This window comes from Pithys albifrons, chromosome 3, assembly GCF_047495875.1.
Source record: "Pithys albifrons albifrons isolate INPA30051 chromosome 3, PitAlb_v1, whole genome shotgun sequence".
NCBI classification, from domain to species: domain Eukaryota; kingdom Metazoa; phylum Chordata; class Aves; order Passeriformes; family Thamnophilidae; genus Pithys; species Pithys albifrons.
In genome coordinates, this window is record NC_092460.1 from 18,813,890 (window position 1) to 18,840,012 (window position 26,123).

At 39.7% G+C, this 26,123-nt stretch overlaps 1 protein-coding gene across 1 annotated transcript; it reads right to left on the minus strand.

Moving 5' to 3' along the window:
- Positions 1 to 1,194: 1,194 nt before the first annotated feature.
- DENND6A (DENN domain containing 6A) lies at positions 1,195 to 24,011 on the minus strand. Its single transcript, XM_071550799.1, has 20 exons — positions 23,712 to 24,011; positions 20,838 to 20,876; positions 20,701 to 20,743; positions 17,382 to 17,494; positions 16,308 to 16,388; positions 15,354 to 15,459; positions 14,185 to 14,264; positions 12,708 to 12,770; positions 11,999 to 12,054; positions 11,534 to 11,656; positions 11,263 to 11,358; positions 9,841 to 9,935; positions 8,018 to 8,083; positions 7,863 to 7,927; positions 7,143 to 7,232; positions 5,928 to 5,981; positions 5,733 to 5,842; positions 5,052 to 5,154; positions 3,529 to 3,603; positions 1,195 to 3,070 (listed from the first exon to the last, which is right to left on the minus strand). The coding sequence occupies exons 1-20, from the start codon at positions 24,009 to 24,011 to the stop codon at positions 2,939 to 2,941; spliced, it is 1,890 nt and encodes a 629-aa protein (XP_071406900.1). The 3' UTR covers positions 1,195 to 2,938.
- Between the last annotated feature and the right edge of the window lie 2,112 nt (positions 24,012 to 26,123).

The window sequence follows — 26,123 nt, forward strand, 5'->3', positions numbered from 1 at the left end:
TTGAACATTAATGTTGTTAAAAGACTGGCTGCACTTTAACTGCATTTGACTATGCTTTACTTCATGTTCTAGTGCTTGGCATTGCTTTTACATTGTTTAGAAGAAATTTGAGAAGTCCCAAAGCTTATTCTGCACACCCAGTTTGCTCTCCTGTTACACTGACTGAGGTAATTCAGCTTCTTGCACTGACCCAGTTGGGGTTGTTGATCTTTAGTATTTCTTTACTGAACAGCTGCTCCCTCTTTTTGAGGACCCTTTCCAATCATCCAGGTATTCTGTGAGTACATACATACATTACATATATATACATACATATAAAAATATATATATTTATACAGTTTCTTGTAGTTTTTTTTTAAACCAGATGAAGACTAATGCAAAGTTGCCAAAACAAGTAGTTTTAAGCACTGTCCTTCAGCTGTCACGTGTCAGATGAATGAGAGTAAGTACAAGCTCTTTCCTTATGTTTTAAGCAGATTGAGTTAAAAATTACACAAAAACAAAAAGCAGGGATGGGAAAATTCCAGTCAGCAAGCTGGCACCACTTTCTGCAGCTGGTGGAATGTAACTGTATGAATAGCTGAAGCATCTCAAGTCAAAACACCCATAGCCAGTGTGCAAGGGCTGCAGGAGACAGGGCAGGACAGACCCTACACCGTGGAAAGAGGTGCTGTTTGCCTTAACTTGCAGCTGGAGGATAAAGTTCTTTAGAACCACCATTACTAAAAGCATTGCAAGTCACTTGATGAAAATAGAAACAACCTGGTACAACTTTTCTTTTTGCCTTTTTTTTTCAACAAGACACTAATTCTGTGTAAGCATCTCATTATTCAGGGATTAATACTAATACCAACTTTATTAAAGAAACCTGAATTGGGCTTTGCTTGCAGCCTTCTTCCCACTACTGCATCTCTGAAGGGCCTCTCAGATGTGTACAGGAAACAGATGGAAGACTGGATAAATTTTCCTTGGCAGCCAGTGCCTGCATTTGTTTTCCTGAGGATCCTGCAGCTCTGTCACGTTACAACCACGATGCAGAATCAAACTACACCACCACTCTATCACACCACATATTTCTGGTCACCTCAGTGGTAAAGTTTCATGAAGCAGCAGTCTCTGCAAGCTGAACATCTTTGCTTAGACAGGAGAGGAGAAAAAACAATCAAACCAAACACACTCATCACGTAAGTCACGTTACTTCCAAAGAAAAAAATAAAAATCAAACTCTTTATTTTCCTTTAAAAAAATACATATTTGCAGTCATGTGATAGTTATCATAGTTGTTACCAGTTTACATGGTTCCAAGAAACTACATAGTGCTCCAGGTTAAATATTTAAGATAATTTAGGGTTATGAATGGCCACTTAATTTCTGGATCAGAAATGCTATTCCTCGGGGTGTGCAAAAAAAAATTTGCAAGTTAGCAATTAATGCTGAAGTGGTATAGTTTAAGTAGCATAATAGAGGCATTAAACTTTTGGTCATGATTAATTGTATACAAAACATAACAGTATTAAAATACATTATTTTCATAAAAAATACTGTTGTGACACTTTATATCGAAATAAGACATTTTTAGAAAGATGATATGAAATATTTGTTATACAAAAGCATAGTCTGATAGCAGGATTATGTTGTAAGGTTTTAAAAATTCTATCCAAGCACTTAAAAGCAGAGTGGTTTCCCTTACAGCTGTGATCCACTTGTCATATAAAAGTATATGCTGTGTGTACACTACAGCATTATGTTTATTCTGCTTGAAACTGGTCAAAGTACAACACTCCACGTGGAGCAGCTGAGTTCTTATTACCACTGAAACTTGTTCAAGAAGATAAACATCACATTCTTGTTGCTGAATATGCAAGAGGAAATTACTCTTCATGCATGTCTGCTATATGCATAGACTGAGAATAATTTTATGCTACAATCGTTTCTTGCCACAGTCTGACCTGTCCAGAGGCTTTTCTCAGCTGAAGCAACATCTTCTCCCTTCACCCCATCACCTCCTCAAACACCTGACTGGTGTAAGCCCAAATCAATAAAGTTAAAAGTTATAAAAGGAGCTGACTCCTATGATCTCCAACTCAATCAGACTGTATCAGCTAACTCTACTGAAATCACTGATTTTAAAATCCTCATCAGAACACCACTGTTTAATTCCTGTGATGAACACTGCATGCTTACATTTACACTAAGGATCCACTTGGAATCCTGAATATCAGCAGTTCAAAACCATGACTCAGTACTTTAAGGCACGTAAGAGCACCCTAATTAACCAAAATTAAATAGAAGAGACTTCCCTCCAAGAAATCTTTTTCAGCTGCCTTCTCTTCTTTAAAGATGCTGAATTAATATCATTTTGGAAAAACGGTAAGAAGGAGAAAGGAAGAAAGTTGGGAACCAATCTGATTATTTCAGTTGTTCCTGAAACAGTTTTGAAAGCAATGATTTACCAGTGAAATACCTCAGCTATAGGGTACTCTGGCCAATCACATAATATGTCAGTTGGAGTTATCACTAGATAAAAACTAAAAGAAAAAAAGAAAGAAGGAATAATCAGATACTACATCAACAGGACAGTACAGGATCAATATTGCTTACCCCTGAGTTAACAGAACTGGGTATAGCAGCACCAATTGGAAAACATTCTGCAATGCCAGCACTGCACTGTGGCCCTACACTATGGTACAGCTTCATATGCCCACGGATTATTCTTTAAGAGCACTTATTACAAACATTATTAGACACAGGAATCCCATTAGTTGCATTGGTATTTAAGTGGAAAAAACAGTGAAAATAGTATAGTGGGCTATACTGCTAGTACAGTCCCTTGTAGTGTTAATATCCTGTACAGAGCTGTGTTCCAGACTTGGTGAGCCACTGTCTTCTGTGAGACCACTTGCCTTGGGTTTTCTGCACCAAAAAAGCCCAGCAGAAATCATGTTGTGCCCGTTTTGAGCAAGATGTCCTGTAAGTCATCTGGAAGTGCTAATATAATATCGTTGATGTGTGTCTGCAGCTTCTTCAGCGTGTCTGTTTTCACAGGGAGATGTTCTCTGTCAGCCTGCAGCTGCAAAGGGACAGAAAACATCATTTCTACTGAAACGGCAACTTCACCTTAAGATACATCACAGGGATGAGTTACAAAATCTGGCAAATGAATTCCTCATTTGCTTTGGACCACAGCAGGTTTCCTCCACAACCACACAACAGCATGAGCAACACTGACTTTGACTTTCAAGAAAAAAACAAATTTCTTGCTTTTTGGACTTCTTCCCTGAGGATTCAGATCAGTCATAGAGTTCCAAGTATTTAAAACAGCAATACAATGCTTCCAACACGGCTGGATGATGTTGGAAAGCCAAAACCTTAAGGGCATGGCTCAAATTAACTGTTTTTCTTTTAAAACCCTGAATGACTGACTCCTTAAGCTACCTAGATCATGATGGATATTTTCACTTAAATCCTTGCAAAACCAACTAAATAATGCTTTTATGCACTTAATTCACGCTCAATTCAATTACTTACCAGTTTATTTTTTAACTTTAAGACAAGATCCACTGTTTCTACTTCACTGTGCTTCTGACTCCAGAAAACCAAGTTCTTAAATAAAAAAAAGTAAGCATTGAAATATTTATGGCAACATATGTAATTTTCAAAAGCAGTATGAATTTATACCTGCTGTTTAGAATAGGTCTCTTCCATATTCCCATAACATTTGCTAAATTCATTTTACTCATGTACTGTCTTCACTGTGACTTACTTTGCTTTATTTGCATGTTTGCCCAGTGCTCTGCATAACAGCAAACTTGCACATGAACACAATCCAAATAAATTAAAGTAAAAAAAATCTTGCCCAACAGGCTTAGTTTGGAAAAGAACATCTACAAAGCAAAAATACAGTCAATGATTTCCAAACCAGACCTGGCAGCACAATGAAATATTCAAGTCATACAAGGCAGGGCATTAAAGGAGATCACAGTCAATAACTGGTAAGATATAATCTAAAATCATCAAGTGAAATTTCTAAGGAAGTTCTGTTCCAATACCCCTTCACTATTCACCTATGAAAGATATTTGCTCATGTAGACAAAGATGTTGACATTTAGATCAAAAGAAAGAGTAGAAGAGAAGAAGCAGAATCAGTAATAAATTTGTGACAATTTCCTTTTCTTGGATGCTGTTAATGTCAGGTATAATTGGAGAGAAGTTACATAACTGACCCAGCTACTGCCCTGAAAATTATTTGGGCTGCTCTGTTTGAACAATCTGTTTGGGTTTGCTACAATGTACTGTTTGGGAATCGACAAGGCAAGGGATAAAAACAAATGGCTTTTCAAAAATAACCAGAGCAATTTTTTATTTTTCTTTTCAAGCTATGGCCTTGCCTTTTTTCTTGTTCTTCCTATTTCCTCTCTACCTGTATGATGTCTTCTCCTCTTACAATTCCTTTCTTTAACAGTTGTTCCAACTCAAATAATACTTATATCCACGTAAGCTTCCTAATTACAGAATGGATCTTGCAACCTAACATTTGGCATTTTGTTTTATATCAACCTTTCAATTACTATGGATAATTTAGGCTTATTTATTAATCATATCTAATTAGTTGCCAATTTTCTGTGGTAGACACTGAGTTTCCTTCAAGGCTACAAACTATACCACAGCTGAAAATGTCTTCTCAAGTGAGGTGCCAAGGATGGAGGCTGAATGAAATAGTATTATCAAGTAAGAGGAAAAACCGTTTTATTTCTGGGGTGGCGAGATGTGTATATTCTATTTTAAAACACACAACAACACAAAAAGGTACTAACAATATGTTTAACAAATGATGACAGTTGTTGCAACAAGGGAACTATATTTCATAGTGTTCTCTTCTTTAGTTCTGCCTTGTATTTGGTGAACAAAAACAAGTTTTGCTAGATCCAACTTGACTAAACTGTCAACATTTTCATACTCAACTTTTGAAAACATGAGTAAAACTGACTTGTGAGAGAATATATTTTTATTAAAATATTATAAACATAATCACAAGCACACAGTTTTCTAACCTCATTACAGAGTGCTTCTAAATGAAGGGCCTCCAACTTTTGTGTCATTTCTTTCTGCCGGCTCCTGAACCAACCATCGAAGTTTGGGGACTTCAAAAAATGCCTGGTGAAACACCAAAGCAAAATACATTTTGTATTTTAAGTATATTTTGGTAAAACTGCTTTCTACATCATCAAAGGTGAAGTGATTATATTTGAGGTTGAAGAAGATATTAGAACCCTCTATTTCTTTTCAAAAAACTGTAATATTCTGAAGTGGGGATTAACAGGAGCTTCTACTAATTAAGACAAGGACTGAGAGATGAATGTTAAGATGACGTGTCTGAAACACAATAAGGATCAGGAAATTTTAGGAAAAAATCCCTCAAGGCTCAGTTTGAAATATCTTTGTGTTTGTTTGGAAGGAGGAATAAAGCTAGAACCAGAAACAAAGCACAAGTAACACTGGTATACAGAAACCTGTAATATCAGCAGCATCTCAGAAAACCATTAACGGGTTATAGAGAAACACATTTAAGTAAGTAAAGAACATAAAGCACTATCAATACCTATTAAAGCACACATTCTAAAAGAAAGTCTTATTAAAAGCAATACTAATCTTAAGTTTGCTTAGGAAAAGAGCATTCATATTTCTGATCTGTTTTCATTTACATAATTTTTTATGCTGCTGAAAGAAATGACCTGTAAAGTCCTATCCAGTCTCCTTTTAAACCTGAGGTGAGCTGTGGTCCTGCTTTTTCCAGTGTCTTCATGAAGTCATCTTGGCTAAACTGCCTCAGCTGTGGTGGACTCTATAGAAAGACAAAAAACAAATTAGCACACCATAACTTTTCTCTAATCACCAACTTCCAGCTCATTCAAATGATATTTCCTTACCTTCCACGGTGATATGGATTTCTGCAAAGGCATCAGGCTTGCCACATAACGTTCCTGGGGAAAGGAAAAGGTTATTTGCACAACCAGTATTAAAGATACACAGTCCACGTATGCGTTTACTCATTGCTTGTGACCACAGCATTTTCTCTTCTGACTATTGGTACAGGGTGGGGTTGTGCATATTTACCACATCAGAAGACAAGAGGAGCTTATCTAATACTGATTGCACTTCCCAACTCCAAGGTTCAAGAAGGACATGAGGCAAACAAGGACAGAAAGCAAATGTATACATGGAATACCTATATCCTGAACTTCAGCCACAAGTAGACAACCTCTCTTTTCTTTGGGGACAGTCCACAGGTGGTGCCTTCATGCCAAAGCCAAAGAGTAATCCACTTTGTATCAAGTGTTTGGAAGTGATTTTCAGAGTCTCTCCCACAAAAATCAGACACAGAACTAACCCAGAGACGCTGGGGGCATCTCTGTCGTAGCAAGGCTTGGCAAAGCATGGCCAGAGCCCCAGCATGTCCAAACGACAGGAACAGGGGCCACTGCTGGAGCACCAGGTGTGAGAACAGGAGGCAGCTCGGCCTCACCAGCTCACACAAGCACGTCTGTACAAACTGATACACATTTTCAGAGTGTTTGTAAGCACATGGCCATACGTACTAATCTCTGAACAGCTTTGATAACATGATGACAAGTCTACTTCTACCTTTTAAAGAAACAAAGGACACCCCCATACACTTTTCCTGTTGCAGAGAATATGAAGGTGATCTCACCCTGTAAACTGTCATTTATGACACAACACACTTTGCATTCCTCACTTGCAATGACAAGATGCTGGGAGGAAGCCAGGGAAAGGTTTTGGATTTATACTACATGTCCACCTGGTCTCAAAAGAACAGGAGAGAAAGCTTGAACACCCAAAGACAAACAAGTCTCTGGTGATATCCCAATTCTTCCAGACAAACTGGACCAGATCATGCATGCTGTGAAGGATGAAACATTCAGGTCATTCACAAAATGTGAGGGCACACAGTGCCCCCACTGTCTGGCTCACTAATGACGATGTTGAGCAGGACTGGACCCAGTGTTGACCCCAGAGATATACTGGTAGTTACTGGATAGTTACTGGACATATTCAGTCAGGGGAACACCAAAAAAGCTATTCCATATTACATATGTGAAAATCCCATTAGTCCAAGAACTCACTAATGGAATAATGAAACTTTCCGTCAATTCCAAAAAATACCGCCGAAGTATCACACTCTGAGCTTCTGTGGGGCGTTTCTGCTGCACCCCCTGAAAAAAAAGAAAAATCGCAGACAGTCTGTTACTCCAAAGTATGTAGGTAGGTGTGGTGGGTTTATTTTTTATGAACATTTTTCCAGCATTTCTGTATTCATTTGCCATAAGCCCACACATAGCACCTCCCACCCTGAACCAGGAAAGGAAAGCAATAACATCAAGTTCTTTGTACAGAGATCCATATTTTCAATTGCTGATTTTTCATTTTCATGTCAAGAAATTCAAGCAAAGAGGAGTTTCTATAAACAAGTGTTTGCAAATCAGGTAAAATTTGGAAATTCTGACTCTTATACACCTCATGTGAGAGATTTCTGAACCAGAGATCAGGGAGGGCTGGCAGAGGGTGGGAAATGCAAAGCAGGTTCAATCCTCTAAATTATTAATCTAACTTCTTGAGTCCTCCCATTTGTATTGTTATAGAAGCTGTTAAAAAGGCAGCAGCCCTTCTACAATGAGGGTGTGTATCCATCTGTTCTGTAATGGGTTGAGCCAAAGGAACCAGAATCCAATTCATTTCAGTTCCACAAAGGGCTTCCTTATATGAAAACACTGTACAACAGGACACACAAAACACAACCCAAAACACAACCCAGTTACCATTAAGAAGAGACTTAACAGTATTACCTTTTGCAACTGTTTAACAATTTCTTCATCTTTGTTCAAGTATGGCTTGTAGGAGGTATAAACACCTAAAGAAATAAAGCAGCATATAGCCAAGGGAGAAACAGGGTGTGCTTTTTAAAGGTAAAATACTGGTGTTTTAACTCTGATGTTATTACCAGGTTTGGAGTCCAAAGTTTTCAGGTTCTTCAGTTTTTTCACTTTCACCTGCTTTGGAACTTCACCTGCCAAAACATACAAAGCCACCTTTCTTGAAATCTCCACCACTATTACAAGACACTACAGTTGACGTGCTACACATGGCACTGACTTCTAGAAATGGGTACCTTCATTCAGAAGGCTGTTTGACACTGGTAAGAATCCAGGCATATGTCAGAAACATCCAGTAAACACATGAATAACAGCATAGAGACTTTTCACTTTATATAAATAGAGTTCCTTGTTGAAAGTAACAACAGAAAAACCCACTCAAAAACCCAGCCAAACAAAAACCCCCTGAAAGTATGACCTTCTGAATCCAAGCAGCCAAATAAGTTTACTGATACACAGCAGTAAAGGATCTTTTCTTTCATTTCATATTTATATTCCATCTTCCTTTGATCCCCTTAATGCAAACACTTCAGGAACAAACCTTTTGTACCCTGGTCAAACTAAATATTGTATAGAAGGAATTAAATCAGTTGCCATGGATTAAGTCTTGTAAAAAAATGAATTTAAGCCTCCTTTGCCACAGGCCAAAGTAAAGGCTTTTGTTTTGCTTTTCCAATTTATTCTTCTTCAACCAGAAAACCCTAAACACTGTTAACAGTCTTGCAGCCTCAGCAGAATTCCCCTCTTAAATCTACTTGGGTGCTTGACTTCAGAAAAGATAACAATATAAATTGCTATTGCAACTGCAGAGTGTGGAGAAAAGGAAACAAAAAAACCCAATAAAAATCATCAGAAACCCTCTCTTTGTTCCTGAAGAAATACAATATAAATTTTTCAAGACAGATCAGACAGATACATCTCTAAGTTCCTGACTAAGCATATCCTACAGTTGCACAAAACTTCGAATTTCATACTTGAAACTGTACATCGGATTTGAAGGTAACATGTGTATGTGGCTTTGCAGAGTTTATTTTTTTAATTAAGCTTCTATTTTACAAACCTGAACTACACAGCAGGTCCCACACACTCCCAAGCCCCTACAGGTACTCTGACCGTGGACAGGCACAATATTTTAAAGCAAAATCTTGCCCAATAATATTGAACACAGTATGTAATCCTTTACTAATTTGGTGTACTCAGAAATTGAACTTTAATTATTCTACAAAAATTAATTGTTTTATCTCCCTGCATATTTATGCATTACCACTGTCAGAACAGAATCCTGAACCTGGCACAGCAAACAGCAACTCTCAGGAATTTCGCACAGTAATAGAGTAGTGCAGTATTTTACTACAGGCTGGCAATTGACATGTTATCCAAAGAGTACATGAAAATTCTACTCAATCATGCAAGGAAATCATCCAACTTGAACAATTACTGGAATATTGCCAGATTAGAAATATATTACCAAAATGCTTTCAACAAACAACTTTCTATGTTACTGTAACATTCAAACTTAGTTTTCACATGGGTCTTACGTTCTGTGCTGGCTGTGACTGATTTATTACATTCTACTCATACTAAAATTAACATCACTAATATATGATGTCTCATTTTAATACCTTATTGGTAGAGATACTAAATCAAGACTGTGTGAAAGGTAAAGCATTATTACTAGAGAGTATTAGCACCTTTTGCATTGAATGTACCAGGTTTAACAAGATAAGACACAGAGCACTCAAGAGTCTAATTTTACCTGACAGATTTACATCCATGAGAATTTAGTTAGTATTAAGATAAATTTATGGAACTAATTGACAAATGTTTGCAAATAAATAACACAACAGTTAGATCTTGTTGCACAGGATTGTAGAAGATATTTTTACTTTACCTGGAAGTTTAATATCTCCAATTCGGATAATGTGAGGCCAGTGCTGAAGTGTTTTAGCAAAAAAGGGATTTGTCACCCCTAGAATGACAGATGGCCTAGAAAAATAAGAGCAATGTTTAAAATATGACAGCATGGTCACTTTTAGGAGCCTTAACTTAAAATATTTACCAGAATCAATTCTGATTTTAAACCACTAAACTAATTTCTGAAGAGACACAATAAATCAAAACATCAAGATGAAAAATAGCCCCCAATCCTCTCTCACTAAAAGTATTAAAATATACAGAATCTGCAGCATCTGAATTCTTCCCCATCTTAAGAGCCACTGCTTCAAAAACCTACCTCCCACCTTACCAAACTTTTGTTTTCCATAAGACGGCCAGAGCAATTCCAGCTCTGTTTCAAGTTCTAACATAGGGACTGATCAATCTTTCTATTTTGCTACAGAGCAGTGGATGCAATTTTGAAACGTGGGTTACTGAAGTTGAACCAAATTCTTCCTGGAATTATTTTTAGAAATTAAATTACATACTGCATAGTCATTCCCATGGAACACAATCTGAAACATATTGCCTATGTTTATGTGCTTTTCCAGTGCTCTGCATCTGGCAATATATCCATTTAGAGGAAAAATACAGTAAAAAACCAAACAAAAAGTCTAAAACAACAACCCCTGCCTGTTCAGACATTGGAATAAATTTATCTATAAAAAGAGCAGTGAATCTAACACATCCACTCAATTTCCAAACCAAGTTACATTTAAATAACATATAATAAGAAATACTGGAGGTGTATGTTCTCAAAATAAGAGCAGGATTTAAAAAAAATAAAGGGGAAAAGTGTGTTCTGCAGGCAGTTTAAACATCACTGGTTTTGGACATTCACTTTAAAAATAATCTTAATTTCTGAATTATTTACAGTATTATTCTAACAAATTCAGTGAAGAGATATTTAATTTTTAAATTGTCTCTAGTAGGACACCAACTGAATTAACTCTACAAAACAGCCATAGGGATGTTGAATTCTACAAGCAACTTCATTTAGCAGTTGATTAAGGATGAAAACAATTACAACACAATTTCCCAAGGACCTACTCTGGATCTGGTGCTGCACAGATAAACCCTTACAGAGAAGCAAAATCTTTTATTGTTTTCATATTTGCAGATTTACTTATTTTGTAGACAAATATCTTATGAAGATGAAGTGTAGTTTAATTATGGCATTGTTTTGTCCTATCTAACTGGAGTGCACACTTAAATCATATAATTACTGCACTGTGCAAGATAAATCTTATTAAGAAAAGGAATCTAAACAAAATTCTCTAACAATAGAAATTAAGACCAGTTAAGCAGTATTTTAACACGAATTTATGGTCACAAGTGGCTTTGAGCAACATCTTCAGAGCAGAGTGTGTTTACTTACGGAGCTTGTGTGCGAGTTGTGTATTCCTTGAACTCACTGTCATGTATGGTGAAGTATGGCCTGAAGTCACTGCAGTACTTAAGAGGGGAAATGCAGCTGCAAGGTACAAGGAGTTAAGCTTGTTGTGTTTATTCAGTGCAAACTTTCACGAAAGACCAAGCAAATCTAGAATTTGCAATGCTTTGTTACACTCAGATCAAAGGAAGCTCCACAAAGTTGGAATCTCACTCTGACTCACTCAGGCCTTAGTTGGGAGCTCCACTGCATTTACCTCACAAGGGCCAAGACAGTTTCTGAAGATTCTGATGGTGATGGGGCCATCACAACAAGTGGCTCTCCAAGCAGCACCAGCTCCCAGAGCATTTGGATGTGAAAGAACACTGGACAGAAACACCTAAAAGGGGATTGAGTTATTTTAATACACTTGACATAATCAAAGACCTATTTTTTCCAGTGAAGAACTGGTGAAAAATGAAGTTTGTAGTAGTATTTAATAGTAATTTGAAAAATATAAAATACTTCTGTAAAATGGGGCAGTTAATGAAGTTGCTTATTTACTGCAGTTTCAGCCTGCATATTGTCCAAACTGTGTTTTCACCAACTTTACAGAAAAGAATATTAAAACCAATACTGATAAATGTTGGCTTGCAAGCCGTAAGATGTACGTTAAGGAACCATGAAAAATCTTTGACTTGTGGGAATTGACAGCCAGGAATCAGTAAGTCCAAGCTCCTACCTGAAAAGATCTACTTCATGCACAGTCGGCAAAGCCATGGAGATCTGAGCGTCTGCCTAAAAGACATCGCAATGCTTGGTTTTTACTCATCAGAACACCTAGGTATTAAATGAAATGGTTTCCCTTAAATGCTATAGGCAGCACATGGTATATACCCTAATTATTTACCACTACTGTACTATTGCAGTAGATATTACAAAATCTCCAAAAGTAACTACTTTTGTGTGCTAAAAGGAGGATTCCCCTAAGACACACCCCAACCCACACTTACAGGCATGCGACTTCTAGTCCAGAAAAGATATAAAATACTGAAGCTGTTTCAAACACAGCACATGAAGGCACAGACAGATTTGTTTTATATCCATTTTCTATGGCTAAAGACTTTTAATTCAGTTTTCAATCTTAAACTGCCCTCCCCCCAGCCCAAGCATTAAAAGGATGTTCAAGTTAGTAATTCTGGCAGCCAACTACCCTTTTCCAGGGCCTGGACACCCCTAACTACTTGGGGTAAGTGGGTTAGAGTATCTTTTCTATGAAGAATCCAAATCTTGACTCCTCCATTTAAAGTTTCAAAGATTGTGGATTTCATTATTACCAAATATATGATGATTTGCTACCAATCTTTTATGAACAAGTTTAAAGTAAAAGAAAGAAAACAGATCTTTAGCTTTGTATGGGGTTATAGACAGGACCAGTATCTAATCTCTACCTCATGCATGTTCTGTACTATCGGTGTCGTTCCAGGCTTGTCACGATATGTTGGGATCCGCAACTTGGAAAGAAAAAGAAAGATTTATTGTCCCTTGTATTGAATTCAGCAGACACTTAAAATGATGACCTGGAGTCAAGTTGTAACATCTAAAGAGGTTATACTACAGTATGATGGTTATTTACTCTACAGAACTTCCACCTACAGAACTTCCAATTGCAAATTGAATAGTAGAAGATGAAAATAATACTCTAGTTAAGAAAAAAAGACCCTTGGTAACATTAGTCACAACTATTACTGTAATTTCAATAAAAATACCTTTGAATGTTGAACAGAATGATCTGAAGTAAGGTCATGAGGTTTTAAGATGGTACAGAATTATTTTTAGAAAAAAATCTTCTCCTAAACATCAGACATCCTGGTAGGTGTCAGACAGAATCCAAATAGTCTGAACATAAGTGTATTTTTCTGCCCTCACAGTTTGCATCTGTAAGTCTTGAATACTACAAATTTAATCATACTGGAAGCTGGTGTTCACAAATGGCTGTCATTTACACACAGCAATTAAAACTGCCCAAGCAGTGTAAAATTACAAGGACAGTATCACTGGACAGTAATTATGGCTTTGTTCAGTTTAGGAATGCCATGTCAGCTTTCATGGGTAAGAGTTATTGATTATAAAAGCAGGCAACACCCAAACAAGACATATGTGACATTCATCATCACCCAGCTTTATTAAACCTGTGTTTTCAGAACAGCCTCAGAAACTGATCCTTCCTCTGCCCAGTGGTGCACACACATCTCAGCATAAGTATCTGCTGAGAATGTGTTTTTGGCTGCAACCTCTGATTCCATCAAACCCATTTAACTGCATTTCATATAAAGACACTATGGCTCCCAGAGGCCCAGTCCTCAGCAACCATTTAAGCTCTACAACTCTTTCCTCTGCACTAGATGCAACTCCTTTAATATCTTTCTTCAGACATTTCACTTTCACTGAAAACCATCAACAGCACAAGAAATTTATTTCTGGTGTGTGGGCCAAAAAAGACTTTTATGTGTGAACCTTCAAGAAAAAGAATGATTTTCATCAATTTGCTTGACTGGAACTTAATTCCCCATATTTTCAAGTGCTACTTTATGGTTGATTTGACAAACATAATTAGCACTAAAGTCTCCTAGAATGCAAATTCCAGAGGGATAATACAGACACTGCAATTAGTAGTTGTATTAAAATACTGCTTTTTAATATCTACAAAAATTAAATATTAACCTAAGCACAATAAAAAATCCTCCCCTCCTCCCCCCAGTCAAGGTACCCAATTAAGATCTCCCAGACCTTCACTCTGAGTGCAGGAAACATCTATTCCTGTCTGTTAGTCTGAGACACTGAAAGCAAAGGCACAATACAACAGGACCTGTACAGTAAAAGGTGGGGAAAACTCCCTCAGAGAAGAACAAGTGCAGGAGCACTTACCTTCATTATAACACCCATAATGGGCAACTGCAGAACTTTCCCTGGGACTGGTGGTGGCCAACGATCAACATCGCTACAAACTGAGAGGAAAAAGGAGTATCATTTACAACAGTTTATACAATGTATGACCCATGATCACAAAGTCACCTTTGTGCACACTGCAAGTTCAAATCACTGCTAACAGTCCACAGCAGTTCTACTTGTCTCTTCATCACACTAAAAACATTCTACAGACTTTTAGACATTTTTTAAGTATTACTCCATTAGAACTACAAAGTCTTTCATTTCAAGAAAACAGTATCCTCTGGTCTGTCACTTTTTGGAGCCATGAGAATTGCACTTGGCTGAAGAAATGTTACATGAGAAACCATGAAAGTACATATTGGGAAACTTTGAAAAGAACACATCCCTTTCTGTACATTGCAGAAGAGATTAACATAAGCAGTTAAGGGAAATGCTGGTTTCTGGCTTGGCTAGAAAGTTTCTCAGTATTAACTTGTAAACTATTCTGAATATATTTCCTAATTCAAGTAGTTTCTGCAGATCTTATTTTGCTCATAATACAATCTGTCAAAAAAAAGGTGGTAAAAAACTCCCCAATTCCTTCATGGTTTCCACAAATTGCTGCTCAGTGAAAGTACAAATACATGAATGTTGTACAAAGAACACAGTACTTCAAAGCAAATAACTTTGCCATTTGGCCCTCTCTGGCTCTTACAGCTCTGCAGTGAGGCTGAGGCACCTGTTATCAGTGCTGCTCTGTTGCTTTTTCCATTTGGTCAAAAAACAAACAAATCACACAAAAAACATCTCAAGCAAGATGACATTGGCACAATTGCTTAGCAGAAGTTGTCAGACTGCCCAGAGGAACAGAGTTTGTAATGAGAAGAAACTAAGGACTGGCATCAGTTTCTTGTGCTCAACAGCTGGTCCTGAATCATCCACAACCCCATGTGTTAGGAGGGACCTGCAACTCCCCCCAAGAGGATTCAAAATCAGATTAGCTCTGTTCAGTGATCCAGAAATCGAATCAGCTTGTTAAAAGTTCAACGCTCTACCCTGCAAGAAGACAAACCCACAAACTAGAACATTACAGTGTTTGTTATTTTTCCAGGAAAGCTATGTGATGGTGTAAGGGCTCCTCCAGAACATCATCACAGGACCACTACCTGCTTCCAGGAAAGCTTCACTCTTTTCAAAGTACTCTGGTGCTATTTGCTTAAGCATGGTGCGAAAGAGATGGACATAAGGCAGCTTGCTGATGAGGACCAGCGACTGGAACAAAAAGGAACAAAACAAAAACAGAACTCCAAGTTAATGCTTTCCCTCAGTTCTGTTGCAGTTTTACTGGTTGCCCTCAGAGGACACCAGCTGTGACTTCTCTCACACATGCAAGCCAACCACAGACTTGACCACAGGCAACTGCAAACAAACAACTCCCAGAGGTTACCAACTTTTTGTTTTTCAACATGGAGAGAAAACTCCCTATTCTGACAGTGGAGCTGGATCACAGCATAGCTGATGTAAAATTAGACCAATTTAGTTCTGGGCCCCTCAGTTCAGGAAAGATATTGAGGGGCTGGAGCAGGGCCAGAGAAGAGCAAAAAGGCTGGGGCACAAGTCCTATGGGGAGAGGCTGAGGGAGCTGGGGGTGTTTAGCCTGGAGAAGAGGAGGCTCAGAGGTGACCTCAGCACTGTCTAGAACTGCCTGAAAGGAAGTTCCATCCAGGTGGGGGTTGGTCTCTTCTCCCAGGCACTCAGCAATAGGACAAGGGGGCACAGGATCAAGCTCTGCCAGGGGAAATTTAAGTTGGAGATCAGAAAAAAATTCTTTCCAGAGAGAGTCATCAGGCATTGGAATGGGCTGCCCAGAGAGGGGGTGGATTCACCATCCCTGGAGGGTTTTAAACACAAATTGGCCGTGGCACTGAGTGCCATGATCTGGTAAAGGGACTGGACTTGATGATCTCGGAGGTCTTTTCCAACCCAATCCATTCTATGATTTTATCATTTACTATAAATCAACAATTAATTTAGAAAGCAAGATACCTCTACTGTTCCTCTGAGAGCACTGAAAAATAATTAATTTCCAAATTAATATTTTCCTAAAAGAATTGAATTACCTTCTGAAAATAGCCCCTTTTTAATGATTTGTCACGAACTTGTCTGAAATACACATAGCCATAGTAATATGCTGAATCTTTCTGCAAAAAAAGGGAAATAATTTAACACAACCACCTGATACTCTTCTCCTTTCTGAAGTATTCAATATAAAGTTTAAAAGCATATTTCCCTGCAAGCTCCAAAGTTGATTAGATACAATAAACTAGAAGGATTACTCTGTTTATAGGCATTATTATTTTTTAGTAAGTACTTCAAAGAGAAAACACCAGTGTGTGAAAGCTGTGCTTTCTGGCTTTACTATTTTTATGTCTACATACTCCTGACACACCATGGAAACTAAAATAGAAATAACTTCCTGAGGAATAAATCAACATTATAATTCTGCAAAGTAGCACTAAAAAGACTTTAGCAGTTAAAAACCTTAAAGTCCTGACTTAAAAGATAAAACCTAGTCTTTCAATGTATTAGTTTTATGCAAGATTCTTGAAGTATCAAGGAAACACACTCACATTTCAAAGATAAAAACACCACCCTCATCCTTCCTACCAGCAGGAATTCAAGTATTTGCCACATAAACAGATGAGTTTGACAATCACAATTCCACTAGCACAGCTAAAGGCCTCAATACTCCACATGGATATGATGAGAGCAACTCTTTCATCACTATCTCTATTAGGTAGCTGCTCCATCTTCAAAAAATGAAGGGTGGGAACAGAGAAGCAGCTCAAGTTTGTTGGACTTTTTTTTCTTTTTAATTAAGTTATAAAGCACTTCAGATTTCCACAACAATAATGGTTTTTAGAGTTTAATATATGGGTTTCTAGCCAGTAACAAAATAGATCTGGTATTCAGTTTAACTCCTTGCAGTCCAAAATCCATACTAATAAAACTTAAAAAAACATTCATGAAACTAGTTATTATTTCAATGATAATAACATGCTACAACAAACACTTTCTGAACTTCGACTTTCAGGACTTCCAGTTCACAGATTTTGCTTTTCAAGCATTAAAGGGATGACCCCTAAATTAACATCATCCAAAAGAAATTAACTTAATTTTTTCTTATTTCCAACCTTTAAGTAAACTGGTAGATCTCTGTCCAACTGGTCCAGAAAACAACACAATGAGACTTTCCTTCCAGACGACCGTCGAAATCTAAAACAAAACTGTGTGTCCCCAAGACAACCTACATGGGGAAGAGACAAACAAATAACACTATTCTGAGTCTGAGCCGTTGTTAACATGAGAACTTGTTCACAGCCACTGAGGTACAGAGTTTAAATTCCATTTATCTTGCACTGCTATTGTGACCATTTATATATATTTGGAGTTTTATAAGTGAACAGTTTGACATATTTTACAACAATAAATACTCTGCGTACAACAAGGGAAAAAGAGGTCACTGCCTCACAGTGACTGCCAAGTCCTTACTGAGTTCAACTAATGGTTGTTTTTCTACTGGTTATTACCCATTTCCTCGGTCTGCACCTACAACTTGTATCGCTGATTCTCTGGTGACTGTGTTCTCTTCATTGCAAATGGAGAAGCTCCAAACATTCTTTAGTTCAGGTAGGAGCTGTATAAACCGAACAGAATGTCCATGGGGATGGTGGTAAGGGGAGTGCTAGGCCTAAGGGATACACAGCTGCTGCACGACTCTTTCCAGCAAGGGAGTGTAAAAAAGTCTTTCTGGAATGCAGTGGTATCAACATGAACACAACCAACTGAAAGGCCAGACTGTGGCAGGCAGACCATTTTCTCTGTAACAAGGTAAGCGCTCACGTAAGTCACTACAAAAAAAAAATCAATATATTATTCAACTTAAAGCTACTGTTATAGCCATAAGGTTCCAGTTTCTCTCCTGCAGGACACTGCCTTCTCCATGTTCAGTCTAACTTCTTCATTGGTGCTCTGCTCTTACAGGTTTTGGATGTAATTTACAAAGACCTCCAGGAAAAGAGTCATGACATGAGCACTGACCATCTGAGCTCCTCCCAGCTGTCCTGTCTTACACAGCCAGTGCAAACTGACCAAGCAGTAAAGGCAGAGCTCCATTCTCCAGGGAACTGTTCATCAGAGGTAAAAGCTCAATTCCATACTCTCCCTGAGTCACAGACACTCTGCTGCAGCACTCACAGACAGCCCAAACCCTCAGGCAGTGCCTGGCTGTGCCCATGAGCACTGACAGGTCAGAGCACCCGGGGCTGAGGCTCAGAACAACCTGAAGTCGCAGTTGGAAACTCTCAATGGGCCAAGACAAAACCGAAGTAGCAAAACATGGTGTGATGGGACAACCATCCCATTCAAATAGGCAACAGAAACAAGTATTCAGCAATATGGATTCCATGAGAAAAACACAGCATGTCAACAACACAGCACTACCATTTGCTTCAAAGCATTCAAAGCCAGTTCTCTTTACCCAAAGCAAAAGACCCAAACCATGAACTACTATAAAAACCGATACACAGAAGACCTACATTACCCTTAATCATTAATATGTTGAAATATCATTGAGAATATGATGTCTCATTTAACAAGCTCTTTCAGGAAAGACTGGTAAATATCTATTCTTTCTTTAACTATCCATGCAGAGAAGGTAAAAGTGCTATTTTAAATAACTGTACTAGAAACTTAGCTCGAAACCACAGAGTGTTATGATCTAGTAGCTGATTAAATCAATATCGCCTCCTAAATTCACAGCAATAAGTACTGGAGTAATATCTCTTTGTAGTTGTAAAAGAAAAAAGTTTGATCAACCTTTTGAGCCATGAAAACTTAGGAAAGACTGACCTCAAATGCATCTGCAAGCTCTTAACTTCCTTCACTGCTCTGTTACGCAGAGCTTTTCTTTTTATGTTAAGGCCTACAAGGAAAAGATAAATCCTAACAGATGGATACACTTCCAGCTAATTTTTGGATGGCAGGTTTTATTCAAGTAATCCCTCCACATCATTTGAAACTTCAATCCCTCAGAAATGATCAAGAATCCACAGTTTCTAACTGGGACATTTTAAAAACCAAAGAGTGAGATTTGTTTTCCTGCTAAAAGTAAGCCCTCTTTTTACATATATATATATACACACACAAATACACATATATATACATATATGTATATATGTATATGTGTGTATATACATGTAAATGTTTATATGTGTGTATATATGTATGTGCATATACACCTATACACATCTTCATATATATAAAATCGTATATATATAACCATATATATATATACCTATTCTGACCCAAACAACTTTACTACACTCTTATTTGAAAATAATACACAAAAGCGTTAAAAATAATATTAAAAAAAATCAACAACATTCCCAACAGACGATTTTGTACTTTCAATACATCTTTTGAAGGTTAGAGATACTTATAACTGCTAACAATGACAGTAATAAGAAGACAGTTAACTCATCTTCTCTTTCAATAATGGAAAGAAGCTCTTCCTGTATTTACACCCAGTATAGCAAGAACAGACAAAATAGGTTAACTTTAATTACAATAAGAAAAAGGAGGAGAATTAGCCAAGATCTTCTGTAAAAATTACATAAGAGAGGTCACACACATGAGAAGCACACACAGATCTGCCCCACCCCCTGTAGTCACAGAGCTGCTCTCTGCAGAGCACCCACAGGCGCAGGGGCAGAGGAGCAGCAGGTACAAGCCTGTTACTGCAGGGTTCGATTTTGTATAGAAATCAATATGAAAGAAGTGTCTGTACTTCCGCCACGTCCTTTTGGAGGTGGTCCAACCCATCAGCCACATGTACCCAGTTTATCTTCAGCAGCAGAAGAGCAGAAGACAAGATTAAATAATAATAATTTAGCAAGTAGGATCACACACAGCAACATAAGCAGCAGAATGGAGAAGACACAAGACAGCCCAGGTTTCCCCTTCACAACTGTTCTTTCTATACCCTTTTGAATTTAAAAGCCAGTTTCACTGCTACGAACTTAAAAAATATACACTTTGTCCTTTATGAGCAGAGGGTTCCATATTCTTTCATTTGCTTTATCAAATCCTTCAAATTCCATGCCTACTCTACTCTGTGCAGTAACAATAATATCACTTTGTTTAAAAAGTGAGATTAACATGTAACTTGCCAAGTATTCTGAAATGTCTGCAAGTGTCTCATCCAGAAGGTCTTACACACTGACATTCCTGGTATTTCACTGACATAAAATGAAGAAGAATACTCAGGCCTTACTGCAATGCAGACAGTTACAGCTTTATATTTAACCTGAACTGCAACATTTCTGTACTGTAATATTAAGATATATAAATCAGTATTTGATCTAAAGCCTAGAACACATATTGTCAAATTCTATCCTTTTTAACACAGCTTAGTCCAACAACAGATGACTACAGGGTGAAGGAAGCACTTACCCGAATTAGAATCTGGAAAAGACAAATAGCAAATATTGGTTTTCTAAAGGGTGGGGAAAAGAAAAGAGAGCTGTTATAATTCCTGAAATTACTAAATTAAAACTAAATTATATACTTATACAGCAATCATGACTTACCTCCTTATCTGTGAGTTTGGAATGTGGAGGATATATTACCTACAGGAAAAAAAATTCTTTTATTTGAAAATAAACTGGGTATAAGCAGTAAGTTTCTATTAAATATTTTTACAATACAACCCTCAAATACTTGCCTCATCTTAGGATATTTTCAATTGTAAGCTATTAATAGTATGCCTCTGTTCTTAATTTTATATACTTTTAAGCTTAATTGATCACTCATCTTTATAAGGTATTTTGGGAGGAGACCACAGAGAAACATTTTAAAATTCAGAGTACTTGAGATTTTTGGTGCAAAAGGCCTGAAGGGAGAGCAAGATTATATATTTTAGATTTAACCTGCACATGCAAAATGCAGTAGATGACTCCACGAAAAGCCAACACACATTATTGTCTGAAATCTGCTGCAATGGCAAGTTAGGTTGGAGTAATCAAAATTCAATCACAAAATGTCCTCTATACTAATACTGACTCTTGGAGGATGTTATTGGCCCCAGATGACAGCTGGGAACTGTGCAAGGCCAAGAAATACACTCAGTCACTGCTTTTGCACTTACAGCTAAAAAATAAATCATGTAGTAAGTTCTTACAACACAGAAATAAAAAATGATGCAACACAATGTACGGAAGCACCATCATTTAAAAAAAAAAGAGGCCCAAAATCAGTGATTATGCAAGAACATGAGAAAAGAACACAGAGCAGAGAGGACAAATCTGAGATACTTAAATTTCAGCTAAAAAGTCCCTCAAAAAAACCCAACCACCCCAAAACTACTGCAATGGGTGGCTTACGTGTAAAAAAAATGAAATTTAACGTAAATTCAAAGATTCTATCAGGTTTCAGGGCTTCCAAAGATGGGAACTAGTCCAAGCATGCATAGAAGTTCAATGCAAGAACAATAGCTTAGTGTAGAGTCCTCATATTACCATACTGCTATCATCCAGTTATCTCATTCAATCTTGTTCTACAAAATGTAAGTAAATTTATCTCCTGATAATATAACACTATTCTATTCCACAGAAAACAACCAATATACCCTCTGGCTGGTCTCTGACTAAGCAGTTCCCTGTGCCCTGGGCATGAAGTCTCCAATGCATTTCTTTTCCCCTCAGTCTTTCCTATCCAACGAGAAAACATTCATGCAACTAAAGCTGAAAGCAGACACGAGTGGAACACCTGCACTCTGCACGTAGCAAACTATCACCACCTTTTTTCCATCTCCTAATCATTTCCTTTGATATCTTATGCTAAGCAGTACACAAAATGTAACTCTTTCAGTAGCTGTCTGATGCTGAAATGATCTGTGTCTAGTCATGACTGGTGTACAGACCAGACTTGAATTCATATTCCTTCTCCTCACTAGCTGGTGAATCTTCCTAGAATCACGTCTGCCCCAATGTAAACTGAAAGCTAATTATTTTTCCTGCAGCTACATACTGAAAATAAAAAGTCAGGCCTTAGTTATGTAGACATTTTGCACACAGTTAATTAAATTAAAGGACCTGTTAACAGAAGTGTCTGCAGCCAGGACAGAGAGAGGCTTGTGCTTCCCTCAGCCATCCAGCACACCCTCAGCCCAGGTCACAGGTTATACACCAACACTCGTCTTTGTTGCTGACACCACTTTATAACATTAAAGCAACAGTGCTGATAATTAGCACAGTATGCTGGGGTTGTATTTGCATTTCTCTTGCTGCCAACAACGTGTATGAGTTATGTATTTTATATATTAGAGTAGCTGGCTTGGTTGAATTTTAGGCTGCTTTGCCGTGCATTTATGCTAACACCCCTCTAAGAAGACAAAAGAAAGGAAAAGACACTTTCCCTGCACACCAAGGGTTTGCTGCGAAGTCACATGGTGAACAGGGTGAAACAGGATGTGAAACTGGTCTGAACGATAACTCTCTCCAGTTTATTTTCCAGCCCAGTGGGCTCCCCGAGCCTTTCCAAAGCAGTGCCACAGCTGCCTGTGCTCCCTGTGCATTCCCACGGCAGTATCCCAGCTCCCTGTGCATTCCCACGGCAGTATCCCAGCTCCCTGTGCATTCCCACGGCAGTATCCCAGCTCCCTGTGCATTCCCACGGCAGTATCCCAGCTCCCTGTCCATTCCCACGGCAGTATCCCAGCTCCCTGTGCATTCCCAGCGCAGTATCCCAGCTCCCTGTGCATTCCCAGCGCAGTATCCCAGCTCCCTGTGCATTCCCAGCGCAGTATCCCAGCTCCCTGTGCATTCCCAACGCAGTATTCCAGCTGCCTGTGCTTCCTCTGCATTCCCAACGCAGTATCCCAGTTGTCTGTGCTCCCTGTGCATTCCCGAAGCAGTCTCCCAGCTCCCTGGGCATTCCCAAAGCAGCCTCCCAGCTGCCTGAGCCTGTTGCACAGGGGGCACAGTCGGAGCCGCTGACAGGGCCGGTCCCAGCTCGTGCCGAGGGAAAACGCTCCAAAGGCGCAGGGAAGAGAACGCTTCGCGCACCCCCCGACCCGCAGAAGGCTGCCCACGATGAAGAGCACTCGCATTCCTGTTACCATCACACTCCCTAAAAGCCTCTAACACCCAGACGCCTTGGAAATCAGCGCTGATCACTGCAAAGGAAGCCGACCATGTCCTTAAGACAAATCTCGGCAGGCGATGGGAACCATTGCCAAGGGCGGCTGCGGGACAACCCGCACCCCGGGAGGAGCTGCCCGCAAATAACCCGCCTGGCCCGGGACAGCCGGGAGCGTTCCCCAGGGCGCTCCCCGCTCCGCAGCCCCGCTCAATTACGTCTGCTCTAAGCCTGGCCGAGCTCCCCCGGCCCGGAGTGGCCGCGGGGCCCGAGGAGGCGCCCGGAGCCGCCGCAGTGCCCGGGCCGAGCGGTGCCCCCGCACGTACCTCCACGGCCTGGCCCAGCTCCAGGTCGAAGCCCACCACACACACGCAGTGCAGCCAGGCCGAGAAGCGGTCCCAGGGCAGCAGCGACAAGCACTGCTCGGGACTCTCCGACTCCGCGTCCTCCGCGGCTGCGCCGGCACCGCCGGGCCCCGGGTCAGTGTCCGGACCCCGCTCCCGCCGCGACATGGCCCCGACCCCGGCCCGCCGAGCGGAGCCACGTGACCCGCGCCGCACCGCCCCCCCCGCGGAGCCGCCCGGAGTGGGAGGGGCCAAGCGGGCACGGAGGAGCGGCCAAACCATTCCTGAGGGCGGCGGGGGGGGCGGCAGGAGCGTAGCGCCCCCCAGCGGCCGCGCCCGGCCCCGCAGCCCCGACCGGCCCCGAGAGAGTCCGAACTGGGAGCGTGTTGGGACACGGGACAGCGGGCACAGCCCCGGGAGCCGTGGGGACCGGCACGGCGGGCACAGCCCCGGGAGCCGCGGGGACCAGGCACGGCGGGCACAGCCACGGGAGCCGCGGGGACCAGGCACGGCGGGCACAGCCACGGGAGCCGCGGGGACCAGGCACGGCGGGCACAGCCACGGGAGCCCCGGGGACCCGGCACGGCGGCACATCCGGGGGAACCGCGGGACAGGCACCGACCGCAGCGACACGGCCCCGATCCGGTCCCTCCCCGGCACCTCAGGGACATCTGGCTGGGGACAAGCTGGTAGCCAAGGAATTAACAGGCATATCTGCATCATACCCTACACAACGCCGAGCACCTGTCCGGAGTCAGACGGAAACATCCCACAGGTTGATGGCTGGACAACTTCGCTCTCACAGGAAATCGAGATAATAAAAAAAAGCATCCAAATACCTTAAATCCTTTTCTAGAGACTTAGTCAAAATCCAAGCTTTTCATTTATTTTACTTTTATTTATCAAATATTCTTTTAGCACTGTCCATCTCCCATTTATATTTAATTAGGAAACATTTTGTAGAGTTAAAAGTGCTAAGTAGCTACTTTATGAAACAAAAACACTCCTTCCCTTCCTGACCTGTAACTCTCAGGTTATTCACACTAACTTCTGGCTGACTGCTTCGAGCACAGCCCCAGCAGCAGAGGCAGACAAGCTGCTTGCCTGAATCACTACAGGCCATCTTTTTTTCCTGAACAGGAGTTGCAAATATTAAAACCAAGATACCACATCTATACATACTTAAAATGTATGACTCTTTAGATGCCCTGTTTCCTTAAGGCCCATTAACAACATTTGTTTATCTGACAAAACCAAACTGCTAGAAATTGAAGTATGCTTTGATCATTAGAGTAATTTTCTAGACAAAGGAGGAACAAACCCTTAACTCAGACAAAATCATAATACACAGAATTATCATGGTAATAATTTAAGATATAGCAGCCTACAGTTATCATAAGCCATTAGTGGCAGAGTGGATGTTGAAGAGTGAGGTAGGAATGGGGTTCTGCAGTGCTGCCTGGGGAGGGCTGGACTGTCTGCAGCTGCTTCGGGTACTTTACCGTGACACCACGCAAGACTCACACATTTTTCAAGTAATTAAGTCCTGAGCTCTGTAAAAGATCAGTGTCCAAAAAACCACACGACTAAAACTGAGCTTCATCAGGCTAAACTCAGCACAGATTCTGCAGTGGCGTTTCATTCACTCTTTCCTTTTCATAGAATCATAGAATGGATTGGGTTGGAAAAGACCTCTGAGATCATCAAGTCCAACCCTTGGTCCAACTCCAGTCCCTTTACCAGATCATGGCACTCAGAGCCACGTCCAATCTCAGTTTAAAAACCTCCAGGAATGGTTTTAAGAGCTGAAACAGGGCCTGGCCAAAAGCTTTTATCATTTGGTTTAAGAAATTATACCATCTCACTGATTCTTCCAAGCCTTCCCTTGTTTATATTTTTGTACTTGTTCACATTCTTGCTGTCATGGGCAAAGCAAAGTTTTAGCAATTAATATCATGCATGTCCTTCTAGTTTTTGCTGGCCTCTATTTGTAAGTTTTCAAATGAATAAAAAGTATAAATGCATATAACTAAAATTAAATAATAAGAATAAAGTATTTACTAAGAGTTATATACTCTGCTTATTTTATGATACAGGCAACTATAAGTAAATTAATTCCACTTGACGCTTAACAATCTCTTGGCAGGATAAAGTTAAGAGAATAGAGACACAACCTTTGATAAAAAGGTCACTGAAAGAGAAAGGATTCTCACCTACTGGAAATATACCCACTTAACAGAGAAACATTAGTTTAGGAAGATTTTCACCTAGCCATTTCAAACATATTTTAGTTTTGATAAATGTGATTATCTTCCTCAGTTGAGAAGGAATGCCTGTTGTTTAAGAAATAGAATAAAAATATTTCTGCAGGTATTTCAAGTATTGTAAAGTGCA

Bases quoted from the DNA above. Each gene is read 5' to 3' on its own strand.
- DENND6A (XM_071550799.1), bottom strand. From the start codon at position 24,011: ATGGTTTGGCCGCTCCTCCGTGCCCGCTTGGCCCCTCCCACTCCGGGC. The intron at 9,936-11,262 runs GTAAGTAAACAC...TTATTTTTCTAG, and splicing joins ACAACTCGCACACAAGCTCC to GCCATCTGTCATTCTAGGGG. The intron at 3,604-5,051 runs GTTAGAAAACTG...TTTTTATTTAAG, and splicing joins TAGAAGCACTCTGTAATGAG to AACTTGGTTTTCTGGAGTCA.